Source organism: Phacochoerus africanus, chromosome 12 (genome assembly GCF_016906955.1).
Source record: "Phacochoerus africanus isolate WHEZ1 chromosome 12, ROS_Pafr_v1, whole genome shotgun sequence".
Classification (NCBI taxonomy): domain Eukaryota; kingdom Metazoa; phylum Chordata; class Mammalia; order Artiodactyla; family Suidae; genus Phacochoerus; species Phacochoerus africanus.
In genome coordinates this window covers 59,662,021-59,688,163 of record NC_062555.1, presented here as the reverse complement: position 1 = coordinate 59,688,163, position 26,143 = coordinate 59,662,021, and the positions used below count along the sequence as shown (strand labels likewise).

Genomic DNA, 26,143 nt, shown 5'->3' with positions numbered 1-26,143 from the left:
ATCTCAGTAGCATAAATAGTTGTTTGCATAATGTATTATCCTCAACAAAGTGCTATCACATACATTGTAGTTTTCAGTTCTTGAACAATATTCTATATCCTTGATATTCTTAGCCTTTCACAATGGTACTGGCACATACAAAATGCTTAATATGTGTGGGTGACTTAACTGTAGAGTTAGGGCATACACAGTTATCTTTCTTTTATAGCTAAGCAGGCTGCGTCAGAAAGGTTAAATGACATGCTTAAGGTTACAGAGCTAGTTAAAAACAAGTGTAGGATTCAAAATCTTAATTTAGAAATCTCAAGATATTCCAATATTTTTTTCTTCCTCAAGGAGATTATGTAAAACAAGTTACAAATCTATTTCTCATTCATTTTTTTCCGAAAAACATTTGTTAATGTTTGGTGTTTAATAATCTTTTTTACCTGACTCCCAATATATTATTCAATTACAATGACATAAAGTCAAGAGAAGCATTCCTGTTAAGTTATAGAGTAGTGAAATTGTGAGAACATAAGAATATGAGTATAATTTTTCAGAGTGTTCCTTTTCAGATTAAATACACAGAACCAAAATTATAGATTGGATAAGTGTAATTCTTAGTGTAACAAATTGGTTCTAACAGGCTAATGCCGTTTTGTTTTATATTTTATGTGAGCAGAAAAGTTCTTATTTACTCAGAAACTACCCTTAAAAGACTTGCTTAAATTGAGAAGTAAAATTAATTGAATAAATTTTTTGACACACACTTTATTTTTATGACCCTCAAATGATTTATTCCCGTAGCTGATTATGTTTCTCTTAGCAACTCTATATGTACCAACTGCCCATACGAACCACTCAAATGACCATCAGTTCTGTTGTATTCCCTGTGTAGTCATCTCATCAGGAGTGTAATTTTTCACAGTTCAGACTAGATGAATGATGATCAATAAATTAGAAAATAGATTTGTACTTCTCATAACAATCTTGTATTGAGGTTGGGATAGGGAAGTACCACTGCTGTTTAAAATAAGAGTAAGTCCAGATTTTCTCAAAGCATTTAATGATCCTTCACCAAAGTCTCAGTGTTCTAATAAGATTAGGGAGAGAAATAATGGGAGCACAGATTCCTTTAAATAATTGTTACCTCTCCCAAGGTATTATTAACCAAATATTAAAAATTCTGTTTTAAATTATAAGCCCTTATTTTTACATAGCTGTTTATTTCAGTTAGCTCTAAAGACATAGTTTACTGGGGATGAAACCAAAGCACATAAAACATATTTAAATTTTTTTTTTATATTTCCTCTCAATGGAAGTGTCTGTGGTGGCTCAGTGGTAGTGAGCCCGACTAGTATCCATGAGGATGTGAGTTTGATCCCTGGCCTCGCTTAGTGGGTTAAGGATCCTTCGTTGTTGTGAGTTGTGGTATAGGTCACCGATGCAGCTCAGATCCCACATTGCTGTGGCGTAAGCCAGCACATGTAGCTCTGATCGACCCCTAGCCAAGGAACTTCCATATGCTGCAGGTGTGGCCCTAAAAAAAAAATTTTCCCCTCAAATTACCAACCATTCACTTTAATTCATTTTTCAATTTCAGGGTATCCATTTGTTTCTTTTGCATAGATGTAATTACCTGGTGAAATTAACCATCTTGTCTTCTATTTTCTTAAATATAGTAATTACAGTTCTTTTTAAGTTCATGGCCAACTCTAATATCTGATATCCTATGGGTCTAGTTCTATCATCTGCTTTTTCATTTGTTTCTCTTTCTCTAGACTTTCATTCGTTGGTCCTGTCTTCTTGCATGCTACACAATTTTTGATCAAATGTTGGTCATTGTGTAAAAAATAGTAAAGCAAGACTTTGAAGTTTAGGATGATGTTTTCTTCTTCTAGAATGGGTTTACTTTTTCGTTAGACAGTTAGGATGAAACAGATTACTTTAATCCTGGGTAGGGCTCTGCTCATTCAAAGTTGAGCATCAGCCCTGTAAAACCATTATATTTCTGGTTAGCCCTTACTCTTCGAGTGTCGTCCTTCAAGAATCTCCATTTAAGGCTTAGATATTTACCATGGACCTTTTGTCTTAGTGGCCTTGAATTTCTGTTTTCCTCAACCCCATGAGACTGCCTGAAGTTCTGTTCAGATTTTCAGTCTCTAAATCTTGCTTGTAAATTGCCAGATGCCGTGAAGGGAACGTGGTGTCGGGTTCTCCTCTGTGGTTTCCTTTCTTTGGAATCTTGGCTATTCAAGTCCTTCCTCTTTGAGAGCCACCTGATGCTGGAAAACAGATGCTTTCCATGTGTTATTTATTCGTCCTTCTTGGCCTCCGTGGTGGAAACGGTCTTACACAAGTTTGTCTGTCATAACCAGAAGTCCCTTTTACCTCCACATTTGTAAAATTTAGCATTTATTGAGCTCTTCATATATGCTAGGCAGTGACCTAAGGGCTTAAAATTTATCTCATTTAATTGTCACAAAAACCAAGAGGAAGTCACTTTTATCATTTACAGAGAAGAAACCTGAAATACCCAGAGAAGTTAAGTAACTTTGCCAAAATTGTGAAACAAAGATTTCATCCAAGGAATAGGACTCCAGAGCCCATAGGCCTAACTATTGTACCATCCTGCCTCCCTACCAACTTCCCTTTGAATAAATAACTGTGCTGCATTATTCACTTTGATATCTTTGACAATATTTCCTGGTTAGTCATCATCATCATCGTTGTGATATAACTTAACCACTTGAGAGCACAGGTAAGAATGGTTTGCCTTTCCACAGAGTTTATCTTATTTTATTTTATTTATTTATTTATTTTTAATTTTATTTTATTTTCCCACTGTACAGCAAGGGGATCAAGTTACCCTTACATGTGTAGATTACATTTTTTTCTCCCCACCCTTTGTTCTCTTGCATCATGAGTATCTAGACAAAGTTCTCAATGCTACTCAGCAGGATCTCCTTGTAAATCTATTCAAAGCTGTGTCTGATAAGCCCAAGCTCCCGATCCCTCCCACTCCCTCCCTCCCTCTCCCATCAGGCAGCCACAAGTCTGTTTTCCAAGTCCATGATTTTCTTTTCTGTGAAGATGTTCATTTGTGCTGTATATCTTATTTTATTCATTTTAAAAAAATGAAAAGTTGTACGTAAGTAAAAATAATTACACAGTGTGCATGCTTTCGTAGGTAAGTGGAATTTGGAAAAATCAAATTCCCATTGCCTCTTCTGCTCATAGAAATAGTTAGCTGTCATCCTAGAACCCAGACACTTTACATTATTTGACGTTATTATTGAATAGTGACGAGTGTTTGCTTGATTGCAATAGATAGAGACCTGAAATTTTTGTACTCTTGATAATGAAACAAGGACACTATTTGTTCACAAAAAAAAAAAAAGATATTATTCCAAAAACATTAGAGATTTGAAATCAAGTTTCCTATAGTCTTTGATGCTTCCTATCCTAGTATACCATCATATTTCAGAAGTTTCATTTCCTCGGACTCGTTTCATCTCTCTTCTTCTGTTATATTATGAATTTATTGTTACTTTAGATACAAACTCGGGAAGGAGGCGATTCATTTTATGTCTACTGTAAATTTGATTATGTTTGTTCACTGGCTCATGGGAGGTACAGAGTGGTCATCGGTTGCAGACAATACAATTTTTAAAAAAGTCACATAATCCTGCCACTTGGCCACTGGGGAAATCATAGAGAATACATAGCCCACCTGAGAGAGCCTATTTTATCCATTTTCTTGGTTGAATACTCTACTGTCTCTTTCCGCAGCAACTTTTAGAGGAGGTCTGTATAGAGGAACTTTATTGTTTATTAAGTAAAATTACTTTTTAATCTCTTCTACCACTTAAATATTTAATCCTAACGTTCCTTTGTGTAACATTTACTGTTTCTGTGGAAGAATGCATAGTTAATAAATCACCATTGCCTGTAGGTTGTAGGTTTAACTGATGCCCTTAATGCATTTTTTAAAATTTCTTTGAAGACTATTTCTCTTATTTAAACTGTAATGACCCTTCAGTCATAGTAATCATCCTGAAAATATTGAAAGATGAGCACTTGCTGAGCTTGTACAATTTATGGAAAAAAACTAATTCAAGGGAGTAAGAGAACGCCCAAAAGAAATGAGGAGTGAAACAATTACCACTTAGATATGAAGTCATTTACCTTTATGGCTATTGCTGTCTATGTGAGAATGTTCAACATGTGTTAATATAATATATATGTATCCAGGAAACTATATACATATAATTTAAATAAAATTTCTTTAATGAATTTATAATGCAAGATTGAGAAAACCCAGATGATATAAAACACTGATTTTAAACTCTCAAGAAATAATTCTGAGAAAAATGCAGACACAGAGGATCTTATACCCCTTCCCTGTATTTTAAATACATCAAGAATAAAATTGTGTCTGCATGACTTTATTTAGAATTTAATTCTTTTGCACGTGCAGTTCTTTTTAGTTTGCTCGCTATTATAAAAGTCCCCGGTGTTTTAACTGCCCTTTACTTTCTGGAGTGTAAGAAAATGACACATTGAACCGTTCTCCCTTTATGATGTTGTAGATGAAGATAAATAAAGTAGCAAGGAAACAAGGATCAAAAACCTAGGAGATGTAATTGTGGAAGCAGAAGCTTGTTCCCGTGCTGGCCCTGCCCCTAGCGGGTGTATTGTCTTTGGTCAGTGCATTTCTGGGTACATGTTCTCCTTCCAAATCCCACTTCCCTTTAATCTCAGAGGTGACCTTGAGAGGTTTGTTGTACACGGGGCTCCTTTCCATATCAGGCCATATCCAGTCTCCTTGCTCTGAGGACTCTGTCCCTGAGGTGAAATGCCTCGTGCATTCCATGTGTCTCCCCAAACCCAAGCTGCAGCTTCCTCATCCCATTTCTTTTCTCTCCGTGCTTGATTCCCAGCCACATGGAGGCAAGTTTCCTATGTAGCTCTCATTCCAGATAAAATCCCCATTATGGTTTTGAGATATATATATATCTTTTTCTTTTTAGGGCTACGCCTGTGGCATATAGAGGTTCCCAGGCAAGGGGCTGAATCTGAGCTGTAGCCACTGGCCTATGCCACAGCCACAGCCACATGGGATCAGAGCTGCATCTGCAGCCTACATCCCAGCTCATGGCAAGACTGGATCTTTAACCCAGTAAGCAAGGCCAGGGATCGAACCTGCATCTTCATGGATGCTAGTCGGATTCGCTAACCACTGAGCCATCACAGGAACTCCTGGTTTTGATATCTTGAGCCAAGTTGTACAGGCTTCTTCAGGGACACCTGCCTCACTGTCTTTTTTCTCTGTGATGCTCCATCTCTAGTTGTCCATTCAGTGGTGGACAGTCTTTAAGTCAGAGGTCACAGTGATGTGACTGCATAGGGCGGGGGGCGGGGGTACGTGAGCATGCTTATTAAACAATATATGGCCAACATTTAAAGATTCCAAGGCTTTACATTAAAATATAGATTTGTATCCTTACTTGAGAAATCAGAAGCCTTGGAATACTTATTCATATTTCCACGTGGAGGTAATTGGCTAGAAAACTTACGGTGCTCTTGCTCCAATTTCTTCCTCACCAATTTCTCCTTTCCTACCCTAGACCAGCACTAACCTAGGTGGAGATTACGTTTGAAACCTCTCTTTTAATATGGGGGCTGTTTTCACTGATCAGCGTATGCTGCTGTCTCCTTCCAGATGTCCTGTGGTGTGTGATTGCGAAGATGGGGGCAGGAGAGATGTTAAGAATATATCTTTAATTTACAGCTCAGCTTTGCCTTCAGGCTATCAAGTGCATTGCTCAATAGCCAGCATACGAGGAGTTCAGAAACTGAAAGCTAGAAAGGGATTACGATAATTGTGCAAAATGTTAACGATAGTCAGGAAACCAAATGGATGTTTATATTGTCGAATTTAACTGAAAGCCTTTCTATTCAAAGGGAGTTTTCAGGCAACTAAGCACTAATGCTCAGAAGTATTATTTTGATGATAATAATAAAAGAGGGTATGACTTTTTAAAATTGGATACCCTACTGTTAAGGAGAAGCAGGGTCAGACATTTGAGGGAGATGAAGTAGGAAGTTAAGGTTTGTTTGAGTGAAGGTAAGAATGGTGAAAATCATAAGCTTGGGCTTTTAAAGGTATATATTAAGCGATGAGACACCACCTTGCTGATTAGCGAGTGAACAAAAATGAGTTTAGAGTAATTCTTCTCCAGTCGCATTCTGACAGGCATGTGATTCATACTTCGGAACACACACGATGCAATCAAACCCTTGCTGAGATGCTGTGCTGCCTATTAGACAGATAGCTGGGCCCATAATGGAAACAAATGAATGTTTTGGCAAAGTTTGCAGGGAAAAACAGAGAGAAAAATAAAATTCTATTCCTTCCGACTCAAGCAGCATGCTATTATCTCTCTGTTTTAGAAACAGACATTAGAAGTTCACATGTAAGGTATCGTAATGGGCCCCCGTGTGTTGGAGAATGAGTCGAAGAGAACAACTTTCATCTTTGAGTCTCCCTTTAAAGGCCCGTGTGCTCTGCCTTACCTGCGCCTATTCCTAATATCATTTCCTGCCTTAATTTTGCCTACTCGTTGCAACTCTTTTCAGGCTCTATACTTCATTTGCTTCACTATGTCATTTATAGAAAAAAATGTATACTTAACAAACATGTCTGTGTCTCATGAAATGGAAGGAAAATTAAAACACCTTAAGAAAATTTCTAAATGCTTGTGTAAGCTGAAACGGAAGCATATTTTAACCGGCATTAATGCTCCCATTCTCCATCTATCCTGTGGAAGGAATGTAATTGTCAAACTCATTCTCAAAAATGTGTGATTCATTACACATCATACAGAGGCCGAGTGAAAATTTAGCTTTGCTTTAATCATGAACAGGCAAGTATGATAGGCACTTGAAAATAATGAAGCTATTTTTTTTTTAAGTTTGTATAGTTTAGAGTTTGTATTATTTCAGATTGGCTTCCTGGCATCCCCAGGAACTAACCTAGGAGATATTTTGAGGGGGAACATGTTTGTAGAAAGGAGAAAGAATGGCTTCCAGACTGGGTCCCTTTGCTGTACAACAGAAATCGGCACAACATTGTAAATCAACTGTAATTTAAAAAGCAGAGTTTTCAGAGTTTCTGTACTTGGGCAGGGTTCACAGCCACAGCTTTCGACTTGCGTGCTTCGGTTCTGGTGCTGAGTCCTCTGTGACCTAGGGGATCTCAATGCTATGAGAGACCCTTTCTCGTGCTACTTTTGCACACTGTGGGCTCTAATTCTAGAGAGTTTGTTTGTATACATACACATGCGCACAGTTGCTTCGTTGATGTTGGTCAAAAGCAGTCCATTTTGAGTGATTTTAGCAGCCCTCCTGATTCAGCTTGATGGCCTCTCACTATGAACTGAGATGAGACCCTGCAGTCTGGTCTGACCAGAGAGCTCACACAGCCTGACCACTCGGCCGCAGTGACTAAGTGGACAAACCAGCCTGACACTGAACACCCCACACCTTTGAGGTTTTGAAGTAAAAAGATAACAGTCCGAGATGGCAGAGTGAAAAAAATAGAACAGCGTCAGGTGGAGAAAGGCACCCACGTGCCTGAAAAGAACCTAAGAGGAAGCCTGGACTTGGCCTCATTAGTCCTTTACCATATGAAGCATTTGATTCAATTGACAAAAGTGTTTTGTTTTGTTTTGTTTTGTTTTGTTTTTTCCAAATCTGATATGTAATCATTTCATGAAAGTCTTGAATGGCTTCTGGGAAAACATAGGGAATCAAGAGCTTATTATACATTTTCATGTTAATAGTTAATCAGGATAAAATACCAGAGTTTTAGAAATTCTATGCTCTTCTTCACAAACTCTATAAAATTTGAAACAAAAGCATTTGAGGCCAGTAGTATTGCTGCTTCCTTTTCCATTCTTTCTGTTCTCATCTCCTCATCTCTGGATGGTTCCATCTGCTCTTCAGAGCTGGGCAGGTTCATCTTGCATCAGCCAAGGATACCACTCTTGGAACTAGCAATGGGAATGGACCACGAAGGTGGGCTACACACTGGCCCCAAGGGAAAGCTCAACGCCATTTTTCCTGCTACAAAGACCAAAAGCCTTGGTGACACCATTGACTCTTCTTTTTCTCATTCTCCTTGAACCCATGGCATGTTGTGGCAGCAATACCTTCACAATTCATCTAGAATTCGTCTTCCCATCACTCCAGCTCTGCACTAATCACCCAGCATGTGTACTCCAAGCCGCTCATCTCTTATCTGGACAAGTGTGATATCCTTCTAACAAGTTTCTCTGTCTCCCCTTCCCCCTACAGTCCTGCTTATACATCAGCCCGCGTGACCTTTTCCAGATGTAAGGGAATGTCCTTCCTCTGTTCAAAACCCTTTGAACCTTCCCTGTATGACATGGAATACAACCCAACGTCATTGCCGTGGCATGAAGGGAAATACAGGTTCCCTGGAACTTGTTGCCATCACAGTCCCATCTCCTCTGACACTCTTACTGACTCCTTCTGCTCCAGTGATGACCTTTTACTTCCTAAAAGACAGCAAAAGAGTTCACTTAAGACCTTTGCACGTGATTGGTCCCTCTACTCAGAGCTGTTCCCCAACTGTCCATGTGGCAGGCTGTCTTACTACAGAAAAGTCACCTTTTCACAGAAACTTTGTGACTCCTTCTCTTAAAGAGCCCCCACCCCCTTCTGTCTCTTTCCCATGTTCTCATTTCCTCCTTGGCAGTTATCACCTCCTAGCTTGCTATATTCTTTATGTTCCTTTGTCTTGCCGTCAGTCTGTACCCTTTAGAATGTAAGCTCTATGAGAGCAGGGTGTTTTTTTGTTTTCTCCTATAATTCCAGTGCCTACAATAATACAGAGAAAATGTTTAATTAATATCTGATAAATGAGGCAGTGAATTCTTTGTTGCATCTTCTCAAATAGCATGAAGAGTATATATGCCTTTGGGGGAAATAATGAGAATAATATACATTATTCTCTCAAATTTATTTTCTACTTTTTATTCCCACATTTTGTTAGGACATGTAATAGAGATATTTATGGTAGTTGTGATTTGTCAGACAGAGTCCTCAGAAGCTACAGGCCCATGAATAAGTCAGTCGAAATTTCTACCTACCTCTGCTCTCTCTATATAGGTAAGGTAGAATATTTCACCCTTTTCCTTTTTGTTTGGATTGCTATTAACAACTTACTTGTTGAAGCTTGGAAAACCCAGATCATTCAATAGAACTAAATCACTGAATTTGAGGCTTGAAAGAGTCCTGACATGTCATCTACTCTCTTCCCAGAGGGGTTGGCCAATTTATGGCAAGATTATTTTCAGTGACAAAAAAAACCTCTGTATTATTTGGTTACCCGTTTTGTTTTGGGATAGATTTACTTTAAGCTAAATGAATCTGGATCAAGTTAACTTATACACATTGGTGTTCATCTGGGGAGTCCAGAGGAAAAAGAACAAACCAGAAAACAAAAAGATATAAAAGAATGAAGAAAAGGTGCAGAAAATGAATCCTTTCTACTGGCACTTTCCAATCTTTCAAGTTTAATGGGACCTAGATATAGATATTTACCTGATGCCCAGAAACCTAGGGGGACAAATCCTACTTCATTTTATATGGAAGCATCCAGAGATATTTGGATTGGCTATTAGAGCTTTAGTGGAGAATGGCTTGGTTAGTATAGCTGTGCAACAAATCACCCCAAAATGTAGTGGCCTAAAACAACTCCCTTTCTTACTTCTCACAAGATGCTTATGGATCAGCGTGGTGACTCTACTGATCTGGGCTGGACTCTGCTCACGCATGTCTCGGCTCTTAGCTGGTGGGTTGGCTAGTTGTCCAAGGACGACCTCTGCTACCAGTATCACTGTCCTCCAGGTGTCTCTCATAGACCTTCAGCAGATCCTCAGCAGGCTGCACTCTCACGGCAGCGGCAGGAGTCCCAGAAGGGAGGTGGAAATGTGCAAGCACTTTTTCAAGGCTCTCTTCTGCTTCAGCTGTGCTGTTGTCTTCTTTTGCCATATTCCTGACCTAGAGTCAGAGTGGGAGAGGACCACCAAGTGAGAAGGCAGAGTCCAGAGTCCAGGCCGTGGACGGAAGCCATTAGTGCAATCTATTCACCAAGATAAAAGGCACACAAGGAGAGAGTTTGACTTAGAGACAAAATTATAAAGGGAGGGAGTGAGAAGAAGGAAAAAGATGGAGAAAAGAAAAGAAAAATGAAAGATGTCCTGGTAAGAGAAGAGATAAAAGAGACGGAAGAGATGGAATAAGATAATCTAAAGAGAAGGGAAGCTACTGTACTAGCATGTCTGCAGGTCCAAGACATGTGACCTAGAAAACAAGCTTTCATATGAAAATGTAGTATTCAAAACGATGTAATAGGATTTTCCACTAGATAGCAATGTAAACTCAAGTTCCGCTTGAGTATCGGAAAAGAAGTACAATTAGTTACCACAGAATTACCTGGTAAAATATTTCATAACTGGCAGAAGAAAACTGCAGTCAAAGGTGTAAGAATGAAAGCAAGTAACAAATGCAACGGCACAGCTTTCGTGTTTACTCCTGAGCAGGCATCTATTAGTAACGCTGTTTAAGAATTGTGACCTTGTCTTACTAGGATATACAAAATATAACTTGAATTGGAAATTTTTTTCTATGACTTTCTATTCCTTTGCTTCAACTTCTTTAACTGTATGTCTGTCTTAAATATAAATTATATTTACAGTAGCACTCTTCAACATGAAATATAAAACTGGATAATCATATAATGTGTACTAAGAAAAGGGATTACATATATTGATACTGAGTATGGCTTAGTAATTACTAAATAAATTATATCAGAGTTTCATTTAAGAAATGAACTTTTAGGGACAGAACTCTTGGTTTGATTTTGTTTGTTTCTGATGTTCAGATAACAAAATACTTTTTAATGATGGTTAAGAGCTAGGCATACTAATAGAAAATTGGCAATATCACAACATTGTTCAAGAGAGGACTGGTTAGTACATAAGGGGAAAAAAATGTCATTTTACATTTACTTGTTTCAAGATAATTCCACAAATTTCAGAAACATTAAAATTTCCTTAGTTGGTCAGTTTCAACAAAATAGCCTTTTTTTCAATTTCATGATGAAAAGGTCAAAAATAAGCATACGGTCCTTATAACATCTTTTCTCCCTGTTTATTTTCCTTCTTTTTATTGCAGTGCTGTTTATTATGGCTTATACAACCATGTCTGATCTAATATGTTCTTTAATGAATTACTCACAGATGGCCCACAATCTGTTTATTGCACTTAAAGATTTGTTGATGCATTTATCCTTTTTTTTTTTCTTGTTCCTTAATTTATTGAAGATGGTTTCATTCCCATTCTTATTTCTGTAAAACTGGTGGTAAAGATAATAGTCATATCTCTGGTGATTCTTTCCTAAATCTAGGAAAAAGTGGCTCCAAGAGTTTGTGTCATTTATATCCATTGTATCATGTTTAATATATTCTCAATGTGTGCTAATTTTTTTAATTGTACACATTATAAATGTCTGTAATATTCAGATTTTGGTTCCGCTGAAGTTTAAATTTAGGAAATGTGACCTTGAGCTGACCCATAACAATTGATACATTTATTCACTATGTTAGTGAAGTTCAACATCCATTAACAAACAATTGCCAAATTTTGCTATATCTTAATCAACAATTATATTGTTAAATATATATTTAGGAGTACTCATCTTTCCCTAGGTTTTATATCTATAAGGCTACTTGTAAACAAGGATTTTGTTAATTATGAAAATGAATATATAATAGAGTCTTTAAGGAAAACAAATGGTACAGAAAGAATCTCTATTTCCGAAATGACAGCCAACCCTGTGTGCACACATGGCGTGCCTACGCGTATGAGAACTTTTAAGCATTCAGCATCAGTTAGAGTCTCTGAGAATCTGTTTCTTTCATCATCAAGTAGCCATCTCTAGGACCAGGAACTCTTTTGTCACTTTAACCCATTGAATAGCCCTAAACAGATGTTATTTTAGGTATCATCTGCCTTTCCTCTCGTAATGGTCCCTACTCTCTTCCTTCGTCTCCATCATCTAATTTTATTCGATAAGCAAGATGATCACATTTCCCATCCCTCCCCTCGAGGGAAATTCAAATCTAACTCATAGCAATCTACGTTTTCTTTTCCAGATCCCTGTCTTGGTCACACAGATAAGTTCAACCAATCACCCGGTGAAAGTGGGACTGTCAGATGCCTTTGTCGTCGTCCACAGGATCCAGCAAATTCCCAGTATGTAGAAGAAGGGTAATGGCAGAGCCTGAGCCTGCTGTGGGGGTAAATTTAAAGGAGATTGATCTAGGGCCCATGTGACACTTTGAACAATAGAATCACTTTGCTAATTGCTACTTGTTAATTATCTTGTTTGATGTATAAGTCGTATTGGAATTTGCTATCCCTCTGTTAACCATTGAACTAATAATTTAGGTGAAGTGAAATTAAATAGCCAGGCCAAGAGAGCTGGGATTCTTTGGGATAGTTAGCCTGGGTGCTCAGATAGCTATACTTCTCTTATTACGAGGAAGAGCAACATAAATGAGTGACAGATTTTTTTATTTTGTTTATTCAGTTTTAAAAAATGTATCAGCAAAAGAGCAGCTTTGTGCCATTTTATGTGAAACATGTTTGTTTAAAACCATTTGAGAATATAAAGGAAAAATTTTTTAAAGGCTATAAATTGAGGTTTAAAAAATCTTGATGGCACTATACCTACTAAAGAATATATTTCATTTTCTTTGTTTAAGTGATTTTTGCCTATCTCTTCCAGTTTATATTTGTAAAACAAAAAACATATGTGTTATTTTGGACAGCTGTCCGTCATATTAGAAATCCAAATTGTAATTGCTATTTGTTGTAGTTCTGAATATTTAAATAGCCATCTTTTGAAAGCTTCTGTTTTTTAAATCCTCCTTCGTCTCAAGAACAGCCCTGAGGGATGCTTGGGTATGTTGGAACCAAAGTCCTAGAGGTGTTTATCTAAAGCAAGAGGTTATAATAAAACGCATCCCCAAATTGGATCATTTCTTTCCCCTTTGTTCCAAGTTCTTGTTCCTCTTTTATTTCATTATAGTGGTAGACCTAATTTATCACATGCATATGCTGTTTGGGCTTGACTTGAACTAATTCTGTTTAATTATGTCATCTCTCAAATATAAAAAGTAAATGGAGTGGAAATTAGAGTTTTCAGAGCAGTGGACTGGCTGGAAACATTATCGGGGCTCTCTTGCAATTACAGTTTAGAGTGGCATTCATATGTGGCAGTTCTGCTTGATGGAGGCTGTGACTCTTCCATGGCTCTTTCTTCTTGTTAGCTGAGAATTTGCAGTAGGTAATATTCCAGCCAACTGTTAAATCAGGCAGATTTTCCAGAAGCAAACCTGTACTGTGAGCAAAGCCGGAATATATTTGAATGTGTAGGCAACATAAAGACATCCTGACAGCGCTCTTAGATAAGAGGTGAGTCCTAGGAGAGACTGAGCTGACTCCTGTTGCAGGAAGAAAGTTCTCACATTTTTCCTTTCAGAGGAGTTCAGTCAAGCATGACCTGAGTCAATTATTACACAAGTAAAAGGAATTGCTCCTTTTCGTTTGTTTGTGGCTTCTTTCATCCCAGAAAGAATTTTATTTGCAGCTTCCTCAGAAGGTACCTTGGTCCATATTCATGTCCTGATGTGTTATTATTTAGAGAAAAAGGCCTACCAAAGTACAAAAGAATTTTTTTTTTTACAAATGTATTTTAACAGTCAAGTACTGTGTCAGAATTTAGACATGATAAAATTGCACTCAGTCTTCAGAGTCGCAAAATACAGTTTTACGTCCTTTGTTACATTGTAAGAGGATAACCATTATGTTTGGGAGGGGAAAATGTCCTTCTCACACATAAATTTCATTGAATAAATCAACAAATTAACAGAAATCTTGAGAACAGATTATGTCTAAAGTTTGGGACTTGGCATTCATCTGAAGAAAGTACTCAAGCTTTTGTGTTCAGGGAGCAGCTTCTCTCAAGCAGGCCACGTGCTGGAGTGACATCTATGGTTCCTGTTAACCTCACTGTCATCTTGAGGAAATTTGTCTAGAAGGAATGGAAGTCCTGAGTTTATAGTCTACTCATTCCTGCTATTAGACAGGGCCTTATTTCAGCAAGAACATTGGAACTGATGTGTTCTACTTCCAATTCTTTTAGGGAACAGAACCATCTTAATCTCCTCCAAAATCTGTTCCCACATTTATAAAGTGTTACAGTATCTGTTACATGAGCTTCTGTATAAGAAGAAAGCTGTAGTTGCATGGTTGCCTTACATTCTCAGCTGGGGAAAAATAAAGCATACTTCTTTACTCCGGAGATTAGGCTAACCCAAGATTATCGTAATACGAATTATGCAAGTATTTTTTTTCCTGAAAAAATAAGATGATTCCTGGAGATCAACATGTTACTTGTTTGTACAATCAGAATTTAGATAAATATTTAAGTCCTTTTCAAGATTCTGTTCCCTTATTTAGAACAACTTTCATTATTAGGAGTCATCCACATAGGGAATTTAAATCTTTCACCTCTGTTACCTCTTTTCCTTCTCCTGAGTGAATTTAAGGAAAAACTGATCATTAACCTAAGTAAATGGGTGGCTTCATTTCTTCTGTATTCCAAGGTGCATTATTACATAGGACCTTGTTCTCATAAGATCAGTTTTCTGTTCTTTTAATCATTTTGGTTATATGGGTTATAGAACCTAGGTCCTTGCCTAATGCAGCCGTGACAACGTGGGAAAGTGAGCTACAACCTTGAGAATAATTTTTCCCAGTGGGACCTCAATTACTATACCGTTCTTATCAGATTTGGTGAAAGAACTTTGGACTTTGTTCTTTATAAAGATTTCTCCCCTCCTTTTTATCATAACATCAACAACAACAACAAAAAATTGCTTTTCCGTTTTAGAGTCTTCCAAATAGTAAATGATTTCCATTTAACTTCCCGGCATAGTTTATTGAAATAGCCTTTACCTTTCAAAAAAAGATTAAGTGATCTGATAGTTTAAAATATCAAAAGAAATCCAGGTATTGTTAATAAATCAGTAAATAGTTCTGTGGCTACAAGGGAGGCTACAAGAGAAATTCCTTTGCTCCTTCAAAAAAGTAAACAATGTCTATAGCGAAATTAACCCTTATATACAAAAAGTAAAATAAAAGATAAAAACTGGTTAAAAGTCCAGAAAATATAAGGGGTACTGTAATGTGAATACTGGTCATGAGACCTTGAACATTTTATTTAATTTCTATAACTTTATATGAAAAATGACCACTTTAGTTCCTAAGATACAAGGTACTGAGCACAAAGTACCACTGCATTGTGCATATAGATATAGTATATATAGTATATATGTATAGTTTATTCATCAACGTCCACATTGTTACTTTAAAAAGACAACGATGCTGACCAAAGTGTCCACACCCAGGCCGAGTGCCCATGGAAGGGAGGCCACAGGGGATTTTCACTAAAGGACGCCTTGACGCCCTCTCTCTGAAACTCATTATCTCTGACTATGACGTCATTTGTTTCTTAACATGTCGTTGTGTCTGTCTGTCCATGTATATGTATATCTCTGCATCACCTTCTGTTTATCATAAAACATTTTGTAAAGCTTTAGAAACATACAAGAATAAAAACCTAGGTCAGCCAATTCGATCTTCACAGCCACAGATGTGCAAAACAGGTCTGCCTACAATGACCTAGTTTGTTCATTACAGAAATACAAGTGTAAAAACATTCTTGGGGTTTTAAGTATAGTCCATGTTAATTCAGAGAAATTTGTGAAATAATAGAAAACACAAAGAAGAAAATTAAATTCCCTGCAAATCTCCCGCAGAAAGATAACAATCAGGGGTTCCATATATCTGCATCCAGTCTTTTGTTTCCAACGTATACACAGAAACACACACACACAGTTAAGAAAATTGGCATTATCCTATAAATATGTTGCCACCTGTTTTTTTTTATAATATGTACAACACATTTTTCCACACTGCTAAATACCTGTCTAAATGTGGTCATTTAGAGCTGCAACAAATTCCTTTGTTTCATAATTTACGTAATCTGCTTTGGCACTGGTGTGGAAAGGCAGGTAGCCTTTCCTATAGTCACTGAAACAATGCTGAAAATCCTTGTTTTTAAATTTTTACGCATACCTAATTCATAAAAAATGAACATGTAGCCATTGAATGCTAATGGGTTTTATGTGCTCTGACAAATTGTTTTCTGTAAAGGTTGTACCAATTTACTCCCCTACCAGCATTAAATTAGATATTCCATTTCCCCAGATGCTCTCAGACACTGTTATCATTTTTAAATTTCTCAAATTCACTAAGCAGAACATGATATTTCATTGTTGCGCTAATATTCTTTTCATTACCAGAAAGTTCTTATATCGTCATATAGGTCATGTGTAATTTCCATAATGTCTTGTTAAGTAGCTCTACGAGGTAATTCTTTCTCGGTCTTAGCCTCCATCCCTCCATATTCTTGCACACAGTGTGCAGCAGTGTCATGGAGTCCATGTACAGTGCTTCCTAGTTCCCTTTCTCTCTCCTCCAATTTAACATTTTGAATTTCGGTCTTTATCTCCAGGGTGCTGACCTTCCCCTTCATGCCTCACCCTTTTCTCCTCCTCTGGGCTTAATGAGCAAGAAACCCAGAAAATCTGCTCATGCCTCTATGGCTCATTTATTTGGAAACATAAGGCTATGTCATTTCAGTAATGTGAAAGTGACTTTAACACACACATGTGGCATCCGATTACTAGAAACTAATCTGGAAAGCGGCTGACCTAACTTGAAATGGTTCTACTACAAGTTATGATAACAATTTCTGAATCCCTTAGAACATGCCACTTTATTCTTCCCACCAGCAGTACATTATATTGTTCTTTCTTAACACCTAGTCCCTTTCTTGTCAGCATTTTGCTGTTTTAAATTAATTGACATTTAAAAAAAAAAAAAGAGTTCCCTTGTTATGCAGTGGGTTAAAGATCTGACAATGTTACTGCTGTGGATTGGGTTGCTGCTGTGGCTCCGGTTTGATCCCTGACCCAATAACTTCTACTACCATGGGTCCCAGGAACTTCCATATGCCATGGGCACAGCCAAAAATATATATCTATATTGGCAATGTTCTACAATGCACCTCTGCTTTGTTGGTTATTATTAGTCACCGTTCAATAAGGAACATTAGCAGCTTCAAAAATAAAACTGAGGGAGTTCCCGTCGTCGTGGCTCAGAGGTAATGAACCCGACGAGGATCCATGAAGATGCAGGTTCAATCCCTGGCCTCGATCAGTGGGTTAAGGATCCGACATTACTGTGAGCTCTGGTGTAGGTCCCAGACTCGGCTTGGATCTGGTGTTGCTGTGGCTGTGGCTTAGCCTGGGAGCAGCTGTGACTCCAATTCGACCCCTAGCCTGGGAACTTCCATATGCCATGGGTGAAGCTCTAAAAAGCAAAAAAAATAAATAAAATAAAATAAAAACAAGAACTAATTGGGAGAGCAAATATATTTAAAAAATACCTAGAAGTTCAGAACTTCTTTGAGGATCTCTTTGAGGAATAGTGTATATGGTTTCCTGCACACAGATAGTCTCTTTATGAGCCTGCAGGCCAAGCAGTAGTTTTTCAAAGAACTCGATCAAAATTATGTTCACAGACTTAAAAAATAAAAGTTAACAAACAGAAACAGAGATATGCTTTTACTATGCAAAATGCCTTATGCTTTAATTCTTAAAAAAATAGTAGCATAGATCAGTACTGTCCAATAGAACTTTTTGTGCTAATGCAACGCTCTAAATCTGAATTGTCCAGTATGGACTTACTAGCTACGTGACACTGCTGTGTACTTGAAATGTGGCTAGTGAGACTGGGGAATTGAGTTTTTAATTGGATTCAATTAATTAATTTTAATTTTAAGAGAGGTATGACTAATGGTTACTATATTGAACAGGGTGGCAATAAATCATATGCACACGTTTAAAGCATGAAATTTCAAGTATAATATTAACATAAATCTACTTTTTACTTCATATCTGCCTTTTGAAAGGCCTTGGGATTTCAGATATGATTAAATGATACATTTACAAATATAAGCATTCCACTTATTGATTCCCATTAAAAAAAAAAAAATCATGACATTCCTATTGTGGCTCAGCCAGTTAAAAACCCAACATAGTGTCTATGAGGTTGCAGGTTGGGTCCCTGGCCTTGCCCAGTGAGTTAAAGATCTAGCGTTGCTGAAATAGGCTAAAGATGTGACTCAGATCCCACGTTGTTGTGGCTGTGGCGTAGGCCTGCAGCCGTAGCTCTGATTTAACCCCTCACCTGGAAACTTCCAATGCCACAGGTACAGTCATAAAAAGGGAAAAACAAAACAAAAAACAGTTTATAATTTTGTACTTGGTGGCAGGGCACTTCCATTATAATTACTTAGCAACTAAAATAAAAGAACACATTGACAAACTATGGAAGAAACAGATAGTCTTGGAGAAAGTTGATGTTATTTTTTTCTTAATATTTTATACATCTCAATTAAAGCTCTTTCAGAACAGCTGAACCTCGGCTATTATTTTTAGTTATTAGGGTCTTTTCATTCAAAAGGATGAATCGATGCACAAATCCTTCAATAAATTTTGTCATTGTACCTCATCTCTCCTCAAAATGAAAAACATTTTAAAATATTCATTTTACAGAAGATAAAATTGCTTCTCTTTATGGCACAACTTCATTATGTGCTTCTATTGTCAAGAACACACGAGGTCACTTGAGGCTCAACAAGAAAGAAGAAATTGAAATCATGGCATTTTCCCCATAGAACTTTTCCAGGATAGAAAATATTATGCAAGGTGATATTTCATTGCTATGCTACGTACATTTCTAAAGTACCCTATTTGACTGACCTTGATTTTTTCAAAAGCAGCAAACATTTAAGAACTTTCTGTGTATTAGAAATCACTGATTAACTTTGACATATTTGAGGGTTTTTTTAGAATTTCTATAAACAAAAAATAATAATGAGAGGAAAATCTGAGGGGTTCAGATTAGCACTTCATGGTCACCTTGATTTTCTGCTGCCTTATCCACTGCTGAATTATGTCATTACACTATAGAATTAGAACTATAGATGGGATTTTAAAATGTTCGAGGTAAATGCATCTTCTCTTTGCTTTATTTCACAATGCCAACTAGCTAATTCTGTTAATGCATTGCATTTTTGTGTGAGACGCTTATAACTTCTATAATAATGCACTTTTTTCTCTCAAGAGTCTTTTTTTTCCTGAGTCTTTTTGCTGGGAATGATCTCGTAGCTGTGCACTGCATTCTCTTTACATTAAAGAATACTCAGCAGGGAGTGCCTGTTGTGGCTCCGCAGGTTAGGAATCCAACTAGTACTTATGAGAATGTGAGTTTGATCCCTGGCTTGGCTCAGTGGCTTAAAGGATCTGGTGTTGCCATGAGCTGTGGTATAAGTCACAGATGGAGCTCGGATCTAGTATCGCTGGGCTGTGGTGTAGGCCAGCAGCTGCATCTCTGATTGGACCCCCAGAACCCTCAGTAAACACTGCTATGCACTGGACTCAATTGAAACTAGGGTGGAAAATAAGAAATAGGAGTTCCCGTCGTGGCACAGTGGAAACAAATCCGACTAGGAACCATGAGGTTTCGGGTTCGATCCCTGACCTTTCTTGGTGGGTTAAGGATCCAGCATTGCCCTGAGCTGTGGTGTAGGTTGCAAACGCAGCTCAGATCTGGCATTGCTGTGGCTGTGGTGTAGGCCAGTAGCTGTAGTTCCGATTAGACCCCTAGCCTAGAACCTCCATATGCCGCAGGTGCAGCCCTAAAAAGACAAAAAGACAAAAAAAAAAAAAAAGAAAAGAGAAGAAATAATCATGGGGGGCCATTCATTAAGCATCGCCAATACCTGAAGAAGGAAATGCAGGCTAATCATTTACTTGACAAATCAGACAAAATATTAAAATATTTCTGCAAACATAATAATCAGACAGTTTTGGAAATTACTCACACATTCTCTGTGTGAATGTTAGTTTTCAAGACAGACAGATAAACTAGATCATGGCCAATCATGCCACAGGCTTCTCACTAAACTGTTTTCATTTCAGCCAGATACTGATTGGAGAGGATCCCTGATGTGTCCATATGATCACTCTGTCCCTCCTGCTGATATTGCTCAAAATGTCTAAAAAAATGCAATTCAGTAGTTACACGCTTTTGAATCGTATCACCTTCAGTTTCTGATTACTGGATGTTAGTCTCTGTGCGTTAGTATGCTCAGAGATTCATTTCATTTAAAAAAAAATTTTTTAAAGCCCCATATGGGTGTTATAGTTGATCTTGGTGTTGTAAAGATATAAATAATAAAACAGATGAAACTGTATCACCACAACTAAGACTGAATGTTTGATTCATCATTATTTTGGCTGACTTTCTAAAGAAGACATAAGCTAAATACACTTCTGGAACCAAATGAAAGCTTCTAGTATTGGCAGGAACTACCAGTAAATACATTCCTGATTACTTGTTTTTGACAAGGATATGTCTGCAATACAACAGAAATGACCATTTGGAAGCTGTCATTAATTGGCAGTTCATCAAACAAAACTCATTAATTCTGATTTTGTTAAATTCATCTCCTCCCAATAGTTAGAGGTGTCTGAGCAGGTCATAGAACTAGCATAGCAAAAATGGGCACTCCTTCCCTCTACCCCATTTGCATGATCAATAATTAACTCCCAGAGGTCCCACAGTCATGTCCATAGTTTGAGCTTTTCAAAATATAGTATGAAATTAAAAGAAAACTAATATTTCAAGCACCCACTAATATGATAGATGCTGTTTGAACTATAGTTATGAAGGAGACTCAAAAACCCTCATCATAGGGATCTCATGGCAAGTCTGTGTTATTTATTTATCTCTGAAACTTAATTGTTGAGCAAAATACGTAGGAAAGCAGTCTCTAGGAATGTGCCCTGTTTAGACAAAGGCGGAAGCTGAGTGATCTTTTCACATTCCTTAAATGTTAATGAAATATAAGACATGATTCAGTACCTCAAGAAAGCTTTCCAAATGCCAGGAAAATAGCATCTTCTCTGATGCTAGATAGAAGATTACACTTTGAAAATTATACGTGCATCTTTAGAATTGGATTAATGTCTTTAAGCAGTGTTTTCCTGAACTGAAAAACCTGAAGATACATTCAGTGAACAGCTCTAGAAGCATTCCGAGCCCTCAAAGAGTTTATTTTGGGCCCCTCCCTCTCCCTTCATCTTCTGGAGTAGAATTTCAGAAATGGCGAATAACCAGAAATGGGTGAAAGAATATTAGTGGAGAGAAATAGAAATATGCATAGATTGTGAGTGAATGTTTGACTTTCCCTCTGGATGTGTAGGCATCTACGTTTCCTGAATGCTGTTACTAAGAGACAACTCACTGGCTTCTGGGCACCACACTCCCATCTCTACGTCCTAGAAGAAATCATTGTTGGATCTATTGACTTTAATCAAAATTTAACCCTTCCCTAATATAAGACTAGAGACAAATTCCTATAAGCCTGATTTCAGGGCTTTGCTGTGATTTCACTGAGTGTAGATCTATGGAAATGAAACTGTTACATGCAGCATATAGCCATGTATGATCTACAGTTGCCATAGTGAAATTAGACAAAAATTATTTCTGACAGGTATTGAACACTTACAATGTGAACGGGATTGTTCTAAGTAATTTTCAAGTACTATCTCACTTTACTTCTCAAAACAACCTGTGATATATGTACTGTTATCTCTGTTTTATAGATGAGGAAAGTGAAGCACAGAAAGACTAACAAAAGAGCCCAAGGTCACGCAGATACCAAGTAGCAACCCTGGGATTTGAACCAGATTGTTCAAATGCATCATTAACCACTATGACATATGACTTCCCAAGACTGGATACTATGATATTTTAGAAATAATTTATAGCTTCTGAAATAATTCTTGACAGATATGATAGTGTTCGGGAAATGCATTCCTATCCTTATAAGCATTCCAAAAGCTAAGTAAACCGGTAACATTAGTTTTTCATTTCCATTTACCAAACTCAGGCATGCTCATTAGTATAAGGATCAGGTGTTTTGTTAAAAGGAGATTTTAAATATATTTCATCAATAATCTTTTTTATTATTAAATACATTTGCTTATATTTATCTGATTTTTATTTATTAAAGCTCCTGTCAAAGTCTAACATATTTCTCAAGGGCAGTGCTGGATTTGTTGATAAATCATTATACATTCCTGCGTGCCATATAAATGCTAATGATTAACCTTCTTTGGTTATGATACTATATATTTAATAAATAGAAATATTGACTTTAGTGATTTAAGTTCTATCTTTAAATTTAGTAAAGGAACTTATTCCAAACCTTTAAAACAATTGGACTCTTATTCTAGCTAAATCAGCTTTATTTAGACCGAAAAATTTTTGCTACCCATTCCTAAATAACTCACTTTAGTCACAGCTTCGAAGAAATGGGATCATCTTACCTTCTTAATTTCATACGTCAAAATCTTTCAAAGTTTGTGACTCTACCAAGAAAATATCTTAAGTATACTCTGAGTGGCAATGGGTTTGAGCCCTGCTAAGGAAGTGAGAAACCTGAGCCTCTAATCAACATTTTCAACTTCCTTGGCTAAAAAGATTTCTGGGTACATGGGCATATGAGGTTCAGGTTTTTATAATTGATCTTTTTCAGGTATTGATTATTTTAAATCTTTATTTTAAAACCCCACCACATTAAAGCCATATAATCTACATTTGTTATTAAAATGTAATTTTTTATAAGTGTATAGATGTTGAAAGTTGATTTTTTTTTCCTGTTACTGTTTTTACAGATGTTCGAAGAAGAACAATTTACGAATACCACCGAGTAGAACTACAAATGTCAAAAATCACCAATATTTCAGCTGTGGAGATGACCCCATTGCCTAGTAAGCTCGCTGGGTGTAAACAGTGATATGCAAGTTTGACGATCTCATCTGTCAAACTTGATCCTATGTCTATGAGGGGATGTGTGGGGGTGATTTTCATTTTTTTGGTAATCTTTTTTTTTCCCCTGTCTCCATGATGCCAATTAGTCTTGACCCCTCCATTCTCTCCTGTTTCCTAGCCTGTCTCCAGTTTAATGGTTGTGGCCCCTGTGTATCCTCTCAGATTGGCTTCAACTGCAGCTGGTGTAGTAAACTTCAAAGGTAAAAGAGAATAATGCAAAAAATGTAAAAATTTTGCAAAGGCTTGTTGCTTCTACTCTTCTACTGAATTTTAAATCAACTGAATTTTGTGTCAACTAAGCATACAGGAACAAAAGTATATGCGTAAAAAATACCAAAATGACAATAATGCTCAGAAGTAGGAAGTGTAGTATTTTTTCCTTTGATTGCTCAAAATGACCAAGAACCTTTGTAGCCCATAAGATAATTATCTGACATCCATTTACAAGCGCTATGAGGCTTAAGGTAGATGATGCTTGTGATTGGTGAATCTATAAATTGATGCTCTTGGTCCATATTCTTTAGAAATCATGTTATGACATGTCTTCATAATAACAAGGGTCACATGTACATTCTTAGCAAATTCCTATAAATCTCTCATAGGTCACTATCCCAGGTTAGAGGCCTGGTCCGAGGCTGAGAAATACAGTGACACCAACTGGCCTCCACGTAAATAGAACCTGTGGTTTCGGCCTGTGTTGTCAATAACTGACTTTGAAACTTAAGCGGCATCCCTTGCTGGTGTCAAAGAGGTTTACTGATTTTCATGAACGGCAAAGAGGATTTTTTAGTTCGTAGGGCTTGTCAGAGACTGAATGACCATTTGTTGGAAATACAGTGAAGATGTTTCCATGTGTTTTATTTACTCAGCCACGCTGTGCATCAGTTGCGTCTCGGGCGCTGGGAAAGCAGCAGTGAGCAATGTAGACCAGGTCCCTGCCTCCATGGTGCTTAGAGAGTGTCTGGGAATAGGTCTCTTCGGTTTTCAGAGTCCATGATAAATCTGCTTCTTCCTCCAGGAGAAACGAAGCTTCAGGTTGGAGCATGTTGCACTAGGGCTTTCTGTGTATTATACGAAGCCTGTGTCTTATCATCTTGGTGCAGCATTTGCTGTAATGATAGAGGCATATTCAGGGATACTTTTTGAAGCTATTGAAGTATGGAGAAGAGAATGCCAATCCCTTGATAACAAGCTTTGGGAAGCATGAAATCTGCTAACTTTGGGACAACCGCTCCAGTACTGGAGATAGAGCAATATTTACTATAATTGCTATTTTGTTTTAAATTTAACATGCTGTTCCAATAATTTCCTTTGTGCAACAAATTCCAAAAACTGAAAAAGCAAGTAGGCGATTAGCATTCCTAAAAGTAGATTTTAATGTGGCAGTATCTCCAGAGTGGGAAGAACTGCTATGAGTTCAAGGGTTTGTGATCATTTATATTCAAATATTATTGACGTGTCATACAAATTGAATGCATATCAGAACTTAGTCAAAATCTGCTTTGATAATGACCAAAGTGAATCTAAAGAGATGGCATTTTAATATGTTTATTTAAGTAATATTGAGCTTAGACACAAAAAATTGCCCAAAATAATTAAGTAGAAGGTCCTGGTTGGGGATGCATACCTAATGCCAGTTTTGTCATCATTTCTGAAAACTCTCCCTAAACCATGAGTCTGTGTGAGGTACCCAACCCTTGTGGTTCCCAGCATCCTGCACCACCTCCACTGTGAGCATTTAGGTCAGGGCTTCTATACATTTGTCACTTGTCTGCCTCTTCTGCTAGGCTCTGGGTTTATTAAAGGTGAATTGTCCTACACCTCCACAGCCTAAGCATGGGCCTGATACTGCAGAAAAATGAATGAGTGAATGAGTGATGGTTAGGTTCCAAATGAAGGAATCCTGATCAGATGTGTGTGGGAATGAAAGGTTTCCCGGGATGAGGGAACTTTCAGGGCTGAAACCAGGAAAGTTGAGGGAAAGCCAAGACGAGTTGGCCACCCCGGCAAAGGTACTTTTAGGACATGTCTCCACTGAAATAATGTTCTTATAAATGAAGGTTTGGGGAAATACTCTAGAAAACCACCTTCCACTAACCATTTCATTATTTTTTAAAAATTTTTTGGTGAAGACATATGTTTTAAGTCCCAAACAAGCCATTTTGACAATTAAAACACAACTGCAAGTTGCAAACTGCTCTACACTATTAATACTCCCACTTTATTGAGAGATTTCTTTTTTTTTTTTTTTTGGTCTTTTTGCAATTTCTTTGGGCCGCTTCTGCGGCATATGGAGGTTCCCAGGCTAGGGATCGAATCGGAGCTATAGCCACCAGCCTACGCCAGAGCCACAGCAACGCGGGATCCAAGCTGCGTCTGCAACCTATACCACAGCTCACGGCAACGCCGGATCGTCAACCCACTGAGCAAGGGCAGGGACCGAACCCGCAACCTCATGGTTCCTAGTCGGATTCGTTAACCACTGCGCCACGACGGGAACTCCTGTTGAGAGATTTCTCTGCCAGTGTTCTAAGGAATTTTCCAATCTATTTAATTCATACAACATTTTTGTAGTGGAAGAAACTGCAGCTTTCTTCCACTACAAAACTGCGGCTGAATTATTTTTGCAGGATCTCAGAGCTCTGAAGTGATAAGTTTGGAATTGAAACTTGAGCTGTGTAGCTCCGGCCTGCTGTTTTGTTGCCTCACTATTCTGCTTTGCACCACAGAGCCGGCAGGCTGCAGGTGCACTAAGCATTCATCTTCACGGCTTCCTGAAAAGTGGTAGGCATACGACTGAAAAATAAATATTCTACAATGGACTGCAAGAACATTAAGTGGTTTTGAAATTGGCGTAAAGAGAATGCAGAAGAGAATCAAGCAAAGCCTAAAACTTGAGTACATTACTAGAAGCATAATTTTTTTTTAAAGATTAACAGAAAAAAGAATGGTGGTGATGCATATGAAT

General features: G+C 37.5%; 1 protein-coding gene across 1 annotated transcript in view; it reads left to right on the top strand.

The window, feature by feature from the left end:
• Positions 1-26,143, top strand: part of PLXDC2 (plexin domain containing 2) — a 407,227-nt gene that overhangs the window by 294,131 nt on the left and 86,953 nt on the right. Inside the window, exons 7-9 of the mRNA XM_047755528.1 lie at positions 12,231-12,330; positions 23,019-23,114; positions 23,294-23,375. Of these exons, the coding sequence (XP_047611484.1) occupies positions 12,231-12,330; positions 23,019-23,114; positions 23,294-23,375 (278 nt within the window). The remainder of the gene's footprint in view (positions 1-12,230; positions 12,331-23,018; positions 23,115-23,293; positions 23,376-26,143) is intronic.